This window comes from Clarias gariepinus, chromosome 4 (genome assembly GCF_024256425.1).
Source record: "Clarias gariepinus isolate MV-2021 ecotype Netherlands chromosome 4, CGAR_prim_01v2, whole genome shotgun sequence".
Lineage (NCBI taxonomy): Eukaryota > Metazoa > Chordata > Actinopteri > Siluriformes > Clariidae > Clarias > Clarias gariepinus.
The window spans coordinates 32,526,903-32,539,953 of NC_071103.1; the positions used below are offsets into that span (position 1 = coordinate 32,526,903).

The following is a 13,051-nucleotide window of genomic DNA, read 5'->3' on the forward strand; positions in this document are numbered from 1 at the left end:
CAGTGCATAAAAAAATGATGCTACTTTGAAAACACATTATAATAAAATGATTGGCGCATGGTCTCGGTACTGATACTGAATAAGAGAAAATGTCCTATTTGGTAATATGCAGTGGATGTGTTTGTTACAGAAAAATATATGGATGGGGAGGTTGGGGGACAGAGAGAGATGATGGATGTGTTGGGCAGTACTCTCATGGCCATGTTGAATAAATACTGGATCTACATCTGTGGAGGAATGTTTTTTTTCGTAAGCTTCGAGGGACGCATCGTCATGTACAAGATCATCTACATGATGATGTTCCTCTTCTGTGTAGCACTCTATCAGGTCTGTCAGTAGTATCGAAATCGTTCACCGTTATTAAGATATGTTTTTTTTTATTTATTTATTTTAATTAGTGCCTCGATCTTTAAAAAGTGCACTTTTTTTCTGCAGCTGAACTATGAGAGGTGGAGATGGATGCTGAAGTATTTCTGGATGTCAGTGGTGGTGTACACCATGCTGGTGCTCATCCTCATCTATACATTTCAGTTCGAGTCCTCTTTACATGTCTGGTCCAATATGACTGGCTTGAGCAAAGAGAAGTAAGTATACAAGACCTAGAGGAGATTATAACTATACTGTAGGTACACATATGCATTGCAACTGATGGGTTGATATTGTACTTCTGAGAACAGTAAGTTAGAACTTTTCCGATCTGAAATTGGTGTTTATTTCGCACAATTGCAAATAAAATCCTAGCATTTTAACCCTTAGGAGTCTGAAGGTGTTTTGAAGCCCTAAAGAGATTCTGACATGTCCTGACATTTGTGTATTTTTCAGTTACTTATAAACATATACATGTCTAAAGTCTACAATAATATATGAGCAGCATGTATGTACAAGTTCTACAAGGTCTACATTTAAAACAACATATTTAACAACCATTTATGGAAAAATAGTGCAAATCTTTTTTAATAATTATTTTGATTATCAGCTTCATCCACATCAGTAGCAACTGTATATACTTCAATCCAATTAAATGATTCTGATTAATAATTTCAATTCTTTACATGGATGGTGATCTGCACATGAGCGTTTACATGCACAAAGCATTTAATCAGAAGATAGATTTTTTTTCAAACCGTGCAAAGTTCTGCCAGCTGTAAAGAGTTTATTCTGAAGGAAATATAATACTGTAGAAGGAAAAAAAATCTTAAGTTTGGTGTAGGCCTACTGACAAATCTCATCTTCTGTATTACAGTATGATTGTTTACAAGAATTTAGCCTATAATAATCTATAATATACTGTATATGCTTTAGTGTGTGTTAAATGTGAGGCAGTCAGTGCCTCTTTCTCTGCCAAAGACAAGGAAACTATGGATAAAAGTCCAAAGTTAAGACTGGTGGAAAAGAGTTGTTCTCGTGGAGTTTAATGATCAGGAATGGAACAAAATTTTCTTCCCGGAGAATGCACAGAAAGAATATATTTATTATGATTAAATGTGTTTACATCAAAGATATTTACCCGATGGATAGATCATCAATGGTTTATACCTCCTCTTTTATTCTGATCAGGACAGACTGTTACAACTGAGGAGCTTACATGATGCATTTTTATTCCCATTGGCCTTTTTTTTCTCATTATTAGTTAAATATTGTGGTCCATATAAACTCTGCTAGTGTTTCTCATCACCTCGAGTGTGTGTGTGTGTGCGTGTGTGTAGACTGGAAGATCTAGGCCTAGAGAGGTTCTCTGTTCCAGCACTGTTCACACGAATATTCATTCCCACCTCCTTCTTACTGGTGTGTATCCTTCACCTGCACTACTTCCATGAACGCTTCCTGCATCTCACTGACATCAAGGCAGTCGCCGACAAGCAAAAAAGCACAATCTCCAGGTGAGCTCAGCTAGAGAACAAGCTGAAAACTGATCCTAAATGTGTCCCCATCTGTACTGTACGTATAGGATAGCTCAGGAATTCTGTTAATAATTGTAGCAATAACTTTCCATCCAGTAGCATTGGTGCAGTGCTGTCAGATATCATAGCTTTGTTATTTTTGGATTGATAGACAAGTCTGCCTTTATGGTTTTGAAAACTTTTTTTATGGGTGTTGGGTTATTTAAAATGATTAAAAAAAATGAATGTCATAAGTTGAAATGAATTTCCTTCATTGTAAAGTTGCCCATGAGTTGACCATGTCTTTTTCAGGCTTGTGCACCTTGATGGCAGTTTGGCAGATTTATCCATGATAAAACCTGAGTTTAACTCCTCTGTAAAAGATGAAGAGACTGAGAAAAAGGTAGATCTTGACAAGGATGCGGATGACATTAAGATAAGAGAAGAAGAAAGTGAAGAGATATGCGATGTATACTGCAACACGACGGGTTTCTCTTGCCACATACTATCAGAACCAGAGCCTGATCAGGGAGATGGTAACTTTCACACTACACAGACAATTATTACGCTATTACAATTAATTATTACCTTAACATTTTTATGTGATGTTACATTTGGATCAATTTAGCTGTGTCAGTGGTTCTTGTGGTTTTACATCTGGTGTGTATATACAGGAGAATTGGGGTTTAACTGAAAAACAATGGTTAGTCATCAGTCCATAAATTAGAAACATTTGCATACCATATTCAACAGAGTTAGAAATTTATTGTCTGTTGACTGAAATGTAAAAGGGAATAGTTCAACAGTAGGCCAGAAGACCTAGTTTTCATTTGCACTCAATACATAACTTTGTCAGTTTTTTTTTTTACTCGCTTTTACTCAATTCCTTTCAGCCAAATTCCACATACATGAGCAGTTATTCTGTAAGCTGATCATTATTAACTGTCAATGAAACAATGCTAATATACACATATCAGCCATAACATCAACATCACCGCCAGATGAACTGAACAGCATTGATCACCGACTATACTGCAAACTGGTAACAGGATCATGGGCATCCAAATCTCACCCATGCCTGGGGCAGCCCTTCTGGTCTGATTCACAGAAAGCCAAAAATCTATAAACCAGATGCTTCACTATGTGTTAAATGTGAGCCAGTTAGTGCCCCACATTCTCTGCCAAAGACAAGGAGCCAATGGTTAGCATAGTCAGCAGTTAGCACAAATAACGTCGATAGCTGGCAGTGATAGAAAGGCTCCAGAAAACCCAGTGTACCACAGCCTGCCACACACAGAGCCCAGCAAGCAAAGAACCCAAGACCGCCCCTCCCAGCCTCCAAACTCCCCAGATCCCAATCCAATCAAGCACCCACGGGATGCGACAGACAAAGATGTCCAATTCTGGAAGGCCACAACCCTCAAAACACAGCATGCAAAGGGATTTGCTGCCAAGGTCTTGGTGCCAGACCATCAGGGATCCTGCAGAGCCACGGCCCAAGGGGGGCAGAGCTGACCTGATAGCACGAGGAGAACCCAAAATGTGGTTTTAATGTTATGGCTAATTAGTTCAACTGTAGAATTAACTGGCATTAAATAAATTTATTGAAATAATAAATAACAGTAAATAAGGCAAATACTCAACAACTAATATACATGCTGTTGTGTTCATATGATTAAACAAGGTTCATATTTAATTAATGTTTTAAGACAATTCAGTATTAAATCTAAAGCAACTTGCACCATTTATACTTGGAGAATTAAGTTCAATAAATGATGTATTAATCTGGTTCAACTGATATTACTGTGGCACAGGGGTTAGCACTGTCTCCGGCTGGGGGTATGAAACAAACCCTAGTCTCGTGTGCATAGAGTTTGCATGTTCTTGTCATGTCTGGTAGATCCAGGTACTCCAGTTTCCTCTCCCAGTTCAAAACTTGGTATCCATTACTGATTGGCTTTTCCAAATTGCCTATAGTGTATAATTGGGTGTGTGAGGTGGTGTGTACACTTGTGCCATGAAATGGGTTGTACAGTACTCTGCCTTGTGTCCTGTTTCCTGGAATAAGCTTCAACCCTAGAACCACCCCCCACCCCCCAGAGACCCTACAGAGGATAATCAGTATGGGAAATTAATAAATGAATTAACATGAATCTAAATCTGAATTCCACAAACAAATGAGAACAGGCCTATAACTTGATACTACCTATAACTGATTTAGAACTATTTAAATCAGTTTTTGTGTTAATCCTTGTGCTACAACCACACCACTGGGAACATCTTACTGTATATTGGCCATGTCAGCACTGGACAAGACCAGAGAAGTAAACAGACAGAAGCAAAAATGTCTAGACATGTTTGATAAGTAAACACACTTGCAGAAAAACACTCCTATGTGCCATTGTCTAATTTCAGTTTGGAAGAGCAAAGCATGTCAGTGATTTCACATCCAGTTTACACTGCATGTCTGCACTTCCAGTGTTATTTATATTTACCCCTAAATGAGTGACAAGCGTCTTAACTGGTCTAAAGAGAAAAAAACCTGGACTATTGCTCAGTAATCCAAAGTAAATTTTGCATTTCATTCGGTGATGATTTGGGGTGCAATGACACCAGATTTCTTTTCTAGCAGGACTTAGCACCTGCCCTTAATGCCGAAACTACCACTAACTGGTTTGCTGACCCTGACAGTACTGTGCTTGACCTCGCCCCCCAAAAATAGAATTAACAGGGTAGTGTCAAGATAAAGATGACAAACACCAGACTCAAATCTACAGATGAGTTGAAGGCTGATATTATAGCAACCTGGTCTTTGGTAATGCTGATTGCCTCCATGCCAGGCCAGTTCGATGCAGTAACTTGTGCTAAGGGAGCCCCAACCAAGTATTAATTGCAAGAATAAACATAATTTTTCAGAAGTTCTGTACTGTAAAATGTTGTTTTTAAATGATCTTCTGAAATATTGCAATGTTTTGATATACCGTTTTTTGTATTTTCATAAGCTATAAGTCATAATAATTGAAATGAAAACAGAAAAGACTTGAAATATTTAACTTTACATGTAAATCTAGAATTTAAAACAAAAAAACCTTACAGTTTTTAAATTAAATTACTGGTTTCAAAGTTTTTGAGACAAAATGTGTACAGCTCAGTTTTCATAAAACTTTTAATTGAAATTTCCTGGTGCTTTATGTTACCATTTTTTACTAGTTCCACAAACGCAGGGATAATAGTTTTTTTTAACCAGCCACCTTAAACACTAAAGAGGTGTGAATGTTTTCACCTCAGAAGCTCATGCATGGGCCAGTTAGCTTCATTCAGCTAAATAAATAAATAAATAAAGGTAAATGCATTGGATGATACTGTACTTTCTCGATTCCTCAGTTGATACTGTACAATACTCGGTCCGCATTCAGAGGGCTAAACGTGCGTTCCACCAGTAGGTGACCCCAGATTTTAGCCCCCATGCTGACAATCATCTTTATGTTTCGCCCTGTTACCCGCTGATATCTGTTTTATTTTCCTATTTAAAATGATTATCCAGGAAAGATCTCAACTGAGCTTGTCTCGTTCTCAGTGTACCAAATTTTCCAACAACACTTTCCTTAACACAAAGCAGCTGCTTTGAAATACGCATAGCTTACACCAGTGTTGATCAAAAAGGTTTGGTGTCATCAAAGTTTCCCATCTGCTTACATTTTATAAAACATTTTTTTTTGGTCCATTAATCAGGAAGTAACATAATGTGCCGGAAAAAAAAAGCTGCCATGATTCATCAGTGCTTGAGGATGTTGCATGGTGTTCTCAGGAATTTACTGCTTTTCCTTTTTGTTGTCAAGAAACTAGACTAAATGTTTTGCTTTACACCAGCTGTTCACCTCATGCCCTCGAAACATGACTGCAACACCACTTATGGGTAGTAATTTTTAATAAACTAATTATTAAGTATGCTGTCTACAGCAATCTATCTCTGTCAGACCTAAGAAAGAATGAATGTATGGTTGCTTATACACATTGTTCTCATGCCACAAAGGCCCACCAAGTGTTAATGTTGTTCTGTTTAGAGGATACATTGGACATTCTCACCTGTAAATATCAGTTTGTTAGTGCTCTTTGGAACAAGTCACTCAAAGCTCTTGGTATAATTTTTTTCCCACGTGAAGATCTGAAGAATAAGTGGCACCTGGTGATGGACCGGCTGACCGTACTGTTCCTCAAGTTTCTACAGTACGTCCATCAGCTGCAGCTCTTTATATGGTGGCTTCTGGAGCTTCACATCATAAAGATTGTGTCGTCTTACATCATCTGGGTTTCTGTCAAAGAGGTGAGATTGTTTGGGCACAGAGTTGATATAATGTTTGAAGGATATAAAGCTTTTTTGGATGGTATTAATGGATCAGAACTAACTTTTACTTCTTGGTTTCCTATGGTTGTAATTTTTGGCACCTCATGGTTGTAATGCTATCAGATGGTGTCCTAATACAGTACTCTCATTTGGAGAAATGCTACTGATCTTGTGTGGCTTCATACATTCTTGATTTGGATAAGAGGACCTTACTCAGATTCACAACTTTGATTTGGGAGATTGTTGGGATTTTTGTCTGAGTTCCTATGGTCCATGAGAAATTGCAGTCCCTAAAAGAAATTCAAGCATTCAAGCAATACAATTTTTGAATGGACTCATTAAGTAAAAAAAAAAAAAAAAAAAAAACTGTACCAGTGTGTAAGTCTTTTATTGGCAAATCCTAGTGGTTCTTCGGGAATTTCTAAGTGGTTAGTTTCCCTTTGAAACAAATTGTAAAGTCCAAAAATTTTGTAAAATCTAACGCCTTGCACCTCTGGATTTTGGGTTCAATTCCCACGTAATTTGCATAGCTTGAATGTTTTCTCCGTGCTTGGTGGGTTTCCTCCCACAGTCCAAAGACATGCAGGTTTGGCTAAAAGGGTGTCCCCAAATTGCCCGTAGTGTATGTGAATGTGCATGGGGACGTTGACCGGAGGTCCTAGCACGGTCATACAAAATGGGTCACCATTGGCCTCCATGGACCTTAGTTGGACTACTGCAGTTCTGAGATGGATGAATGGATTGTTGGATTTAGTAGTTTAGCACATATGGTTGTGTTTTTAGTAAAGCATACATTTAGTAGTTTAGTGTGCATTGTAGGAATTAGCCAACTGAGCAGATTTGTCGTAACTGTGAGAGGTTTTTAACAAGTGCTCCAGTAATTTTTAAGTAACGTTTAACAATTCATTTGTCATATATTTAGATTCTATAATCAATTACAAAGAGGCACAAACTATCTAGAAACTCCTACAGACCACCTTTGAAAAACATACTAAATGCTGCCATGTTTTATTAGTTAGCGACGATAATTCAAACATTTCTATCATGCATGAAAATGGTTTAACTGGCTAAGAGTTCTTCCGAACCTGTACGCACCATATTAAACTCTCATGAACTTGACAATCCTGACGATCATCAAAAATTTACTTTGATCTTAAAATTGCAAGAAATAGGGTTAAAAATCGGGAATGGGAGAAAGGACCCTAAGGCGTATGACATCATAGAACTGAGTGACCAAGGCACACCAAGAATTCATTGCAATCTCACAAACAGTTCAGGAATGTAGGAAATGCCACTTCAGTGACCAGGAGTGAAAGGCGGTGAGATATGAGAGAATTGTTTTATTTCCAGGACTCAAAATGTGTATCGACACTGGTTTGCCTTGTTTGTAGGAGTTACTGTATAATCGTGGTGGTGCTGCCTTCCAAAGATTTCACCATATTGCAAAAGTAAAAGTTACAGTTTTACATAAAACTACAGTATGACAAACGCTGGCATGAAGACACCTTCAAAAAATGTTGAATGAACAAATTAAACCATTTTGACCATTTAAATGATTATATATTTTCTTTTATTCATTGGCTTGGATTAGGTAGAACACCTGCTCTATCAATAAAAAATTTAGTAGAACAAGTGTATTAATGTTAATCTTACAGCCAGTAGCACTGTCAGACCTGCTACTATGGAAAATTAATCAACATCTGATTAGTAAGACAATTCAACAATACTGTTAATATTTAAAAAAACAAACAACAAAAATTAAATAAAAAGTCAATTAACAAGTGGAACCAATTAGATTAAAACTGTAAGCTACCTGATACTGTTTATTATGTAGGAACGTTTTAAGTGGGAGTCTAATGATCTTGCTGTTGTGTTGCCAGGTGTCCGTGTTTAATTATGTTTTCTTGGTGAGTTGGGCTTTCGCTTTGCCCTTCAGCCAGTTTCGCGCTCTAGCCTCCAGTGTGTGCACCGTTTGGACCTGCATCATTATTGTCTGCAAAATGCTCTACCAGCTTACCTCCATCCAGCCTGTCACATACTCCAAAAACTGCTCCATGGTAAGATACAAACCATGCACACTCCACTTATCGCACCACATTACTAAGGCGTGCAAACATAACAAAAAAAGCAAATTTATGAGCAGAAATAAAATGTGTGTGATTTCTTTGTTTCTTCAGTATTCAATAGTCAGCCCTTTAATTTGCGCTCATCTCCTCCATTTATTCATCTTTCTGTTTCAGCCGGATAACTATACAGATGTCCAAAGGTTGGACATGGCTAAGTCTCTTCTTTATAGCAGCCCAGTAGACCCTGCCAATTGGGTCGGCCTCAAGAAGTTCTCACCATTACTGGAGAATTTAAGGGTAGGATTAGTGTAAAACCACAAACGGACAGCTATGTATGCCATTTTATACTGCTTTAATATGTGTGATTTTTATGTGTGTCTTTCTTATAGAATAACCTGTTGATGTTGGCCCTACTGGCATTTGAGGTAACTGTCTACCGGCACCAAGATTTTCACCGTATGAGAAACAACCTGGCTGCTCCAGTCACCAGAACGATTTTCCACAACATCACACGCCAACACCTGGATGATGGCATCATTAGTTGTGCCAAGTACTTTATCAACTACTTCTTCTACAAATTTGGCCTAGAGGTACTACAGACCTGCGTCATCATTATATGAGTTTATATGGGGGAATTTTTTATTAGTTTGTTTCACACAGAAAAAAAAAGCTTCTTGTTTGTTCTTTTGGCAGGCCTACTTAAAGGTATAAAGTTATATTACTGTTAGAGAACGTTTCTGTGTTTATAGGCTAAATAAGAATCCTCCTTCCTCTAGACCTGCTTCCTGTTAGCAGTGAATGTCATCGGTCAGCGAATGGATTTTTGTGCAATGCTGCATGCGTTCGGGTTGGTTGCAGTGCTGTACCAGCGCAGGAGGAAGGCCATCGCTGGGGTCTGGCCCAAATACTGCTGTTTCCTGGCCTGCATGCTTACCTACCAGTACCTCATATGCATTGGCATCCCACCAGCAGCCTGCTCAGGTCAGAGGGCAACACATACCCGAATACAGTTTACTGATGGTTTTAAAACATATTATATTTGCTACAACACTGACTATTATGCTGTTACCACTGACGACAAATTAAAGGGTACACAGCATGGGATCTATAAGCTTTTTTTTTTTGTCTTCAGTAACAGCTTCATTGTGGGCAGGGTTATGGTAGATCCAAGGCAGGACTACACCATGGAGAAAACAGGACACACACAAATTCATAGACTCATTCATACATATGGGCAGTTTTACCATTGCCAGTATATCTACTGGCATGTTTTTTTTGGGAGATGAGAGGAAGCCAGAGAACCTGGGTGACCCCATATGTACATGGAGAGAACTTCATTTTAACTCGCAAACTCCACGCACACAGACCCAAGGCAGGAATCGAACCCTCAAATTCAAATTCAAATTTTATTTGTCACTTACACAGTCATACACAGTATGGTATGCAATTAACTGCTTATTTGACCGCTCTTGACCTTAAAATCAAAATAACAATAGTAATAAAAAAAATCATGATTAACATTATGGAATCAATTATGGAATAGAATAAGAATAAAATATAGGTTGAGGTGTAAGGCCACAGTGCTAAAGACTGCGCCACTTTGCCATCTGCCCTAATAATGTACAGCCAAACTTGTGCTATGAAAATAGGACAGAATTTTGAATATTTATGCCTAAAGGAATTTAAGTACTGTTTTGGTTTTGTGTCTGCTATTAACCGAACACGCAATAGGTGGTACATAGCTTTTAGGATTTTCCCGCTCTGTGTTGAACTGACCTGCCATTCGCATATGTTTATTTCTGACCATAAAATAGCAACTGAGTGTGAACAGGAAACAGGGGCCGATACTGTATGTTACACAGTCAGCTAATTCTGCCTCTGTCTGTATTGTGGGTCAGACTATCCGTGGCGACGTCCCTCATCGAGCATGGATTCCAACGTGGTTAAATGGCTCTACCTTCCTGACTTCCACACCAGACCCAACCCTCTCTTCCTACTCTGTGAGTGGTGGCAATGCAGAGAACACACAAGGTTTTCTCTGAGACCTAATCAAGGGCTCCATTCTCATCCCTGCCATGTCTCTCTCTTTATTTGTAGATGATTTCATGTTGCTGCTGTGTGCGTCGCTGCAGAGACATGTGTTTGAGGAGGAAAATGATCCTGCAGTGCGACTCCTGGCTGGCAGTAATGTGGAGATCTGCAGAGATTTGGACGCCGCCACTTTCAGTCAACATAACCCTGTCCCTGATTTCATCCACTGCAGGTAATACTAAAGAGAGAAGACTAGTCAGTTACTCTGTGTAGCCCTCAATCTTGTATATTGAGGTAACAACATCCTTCCTATCACACATTTTCAGACAGGCGGTTAGGTAAGGTGCTTTTTACTGTACTGTGTCTGGTATAGATTTAGTTCATGAGCTAATTAATGAATATACTGGAGTAGGATAATAAAAATTAAAATAATAATAATAATAAAATAATAATAATAATAATAATAATAAATAAAATAATAATAATAATAATAATAATAATAATAATAATAAAATAATAATAATTAAAATAATAATAATAATTTAAAAATAATAATAATTTTTCAAAAGTCATGAAATGAAAATAATCACAAATAAATTAAATATAAATCTATGACAATTACTACAAATTGCAAAGGCCTATTAAACAAAATGTAACAAGTATTGTAATCAAGATATCAAAATGGTTATTTACAAATAACCATATAAATGGTGTAGCTAACATCCCAAAATATAATAAAAAGGGCTGAACTGTGACCGATCCATGAGTATATATATTACAGTAGGTTTACACCAGACAGGCTATACCTTGCAATCATTATCAGGAGATTAGCAAGATATACCCAAAGATAAAGCGTCCAGTGTACAGTGTAAGCTAGTACAGTGAAACCTTGTATTGCGAGTAACTTGTTCTGCGAGTGTTTTGCAAGAGGAGCAAAATTGTATAAAATGATAAATGTTACCTTGATAAACAAACAAGTTCAGTTCTTAGTGCGCATGTGTCACTTGTAACATCTGTGTGTACTGTTTGCTATAACCCTCCTCCTCTCCTCTTTCTCGTCCTATACCAGGCACAATTATTTTTCAAAGGTAATATTCAGGTTTATTTGTTTTATTTTTACTTTATATATTTTAATTATTTATTACAAGCACGTTTCTGGAATGTAAATATGCTAAATAAAAGAGGCAGCATGGCAGTCAACAGCATGCACTAGTTTCTTAGCATCTTATTATAATACTATTATTTTAGCTAGGGCTTTTAGATTATCATAAGTAATTTTAAACATTTTACTTATGTTTGGATTGAAATATAAAGCAGCATATAACGTTACACCAAGATCCTTAATAGTAACTTTTGGTTTTTACAGAAAAGCTCCAAGGCAATATCAACCACTTACCAAAAAAAAGTCACAAACTCTGGGGTTTCTTTCGTCCACCTTTAGCTTTGATTATGGTGCACAGTGATGGCGTGTTCATGTGTGAAAATGATTCCTCATGCTCCCAGAACCACTCTTTTACAGGTTGCGTCCTGGAATATGCCTGTGGCATGAAGGAAGAAAAAGTCAACTGATGGGAACACCATGGTCTGACTTCATTTTATTGCCACATAATGTTGCTGAGCCTCGAACTAACTTTAGCAACCTCAGAACATATTGTAACACTGTCTCCGGAGGAATTGTGTCACTATGGAATCATCAGATCACATGTCGTTTTTCCATTGTTATAAAGTCTAATCTTTACACTTTGGAGTATTTTCACATTACCCTCACTATCAAGTGGTTTTTCTAATGGCTACACAGCTGTTTAGTCCCAATCCTGTGAGTTCTTGTCTAGTTGGGCATATGAAAATGCTTTTACCTTTACTATTAAATATAACTATGATTTCTTTTGTTAATTGTTTATGATGCATGTCACCAAGTACTTACAGTAAGTGAAGTTTTACCCTTCTAGGTTTTAACAATGTGTTAAGCAATTTTAACCAAATTTGAGTCATTAGGAGTCACCTGTGTTCTTTGCGTTATGTATAATAATTGAAGGCAACTTTTCTTGTCAGAATTTATGAGTGGAAGCCAATATTATTACATGTTCAAGGAGTCTCATATACCTTACAGTTAACTGAGAATTATAGGGGACCTAAAACAGGACTTTGTGGAACACCCGGACATGAAAAATCCCCACTTGTGCTAATAACCTGGTAATTGTTAGCTTTTGATTCATGTGATTTTATGAAAGTCTTTTCAACTGTGTTTTTAAACTTAATATTTAAGTATGTTGGATAATATTATTAAATACTGCAGTCAGATTCAACATTTCAAAGACACAACTCAGACTGTCCTCCTGGATCTTGTAAATCAGTTAAAATTTTTCCACATGTATTTCTGGATCTCGGCCTCAAGATCAACAATTAGATTGTGATTTTTCATAAATTAGCCACAAAAAGTTGTATGTTGTTCTATACTATATAGACTCCAAGATACAAAAAAAAGCAATCTTCTGAGCAATCTCATTCATCACCCTGATACTTTTTTGACATTCAAAGTGAGATATTTTATTCATGGAGAAGAAAAAAAGTTCTCAGTAGCACTCTGGTCTCTTCTGCCTTATATCGGGTAACTACAGGATGTTTAGTCACTTTGTGAAACCCCCATAATGACTTCACCAGTCTTTGACAATGTTCACCGCGTCCTGTAACCCAATAAGTTTGCAACATGAACCTTTCTCACACCTCAT

General features: G+C 37.4%; 1 protein-coding gene across 2 annotated transcripts in view; it reads left to right on the forward strand.

Moving 5' to 3' along the window:
* LOC128520078 (piezo-type mechanosensitive ion channel component 2) overlaps window positions 1–13,051 on the forward strand; it is a 126,559-nt gene that overhangs the window by 84,116 nt on the left and 29,392 nt on the right. For both annotated transcript variants that reach the window (XM_053494101.1, XM_053494102.1), the window contains exons 14-24: window positions 131–327; window positions 436–584; window positions 1,707–1,880; window positions 2,193–2,416; window positions 6,044–6,204; window positions 8,106–8,282; window positions 8,466–8,588; window positions 8,681–8,881; window positions 9,068–9,272; window positions 10,190–10,291; window positions 10,389–10,554. In XM_053494101.1, coding sequence (XP_053350076.1) covers window positions 131–327; window positions 436–584; window positions 1,707–1,880; window positions 2,193–2,416; window positions 6,044–6,204; window positions 8,106–8,282; window positions 8,466–8,588; window positions 8,681–8,881; window positions 9,068–9,272; window positions 10,190–10,291; window positions 10,389–10,554 — 1,879 coding nt within the window. The remainder of the gene's footprint in view (window positions 1–130; window positions 328–435; window positions 585–1,706; window positions 1,881–2,192; window positions 2,417–6,043; window positions 6,205–8,105; window positions 8,283–8,465; window positions 8,589–8,680; window positions 8,882–9,067; window positions 9,273–10,189; window positions 10,292–10,388; window positions 10,555–13,051) is intronic.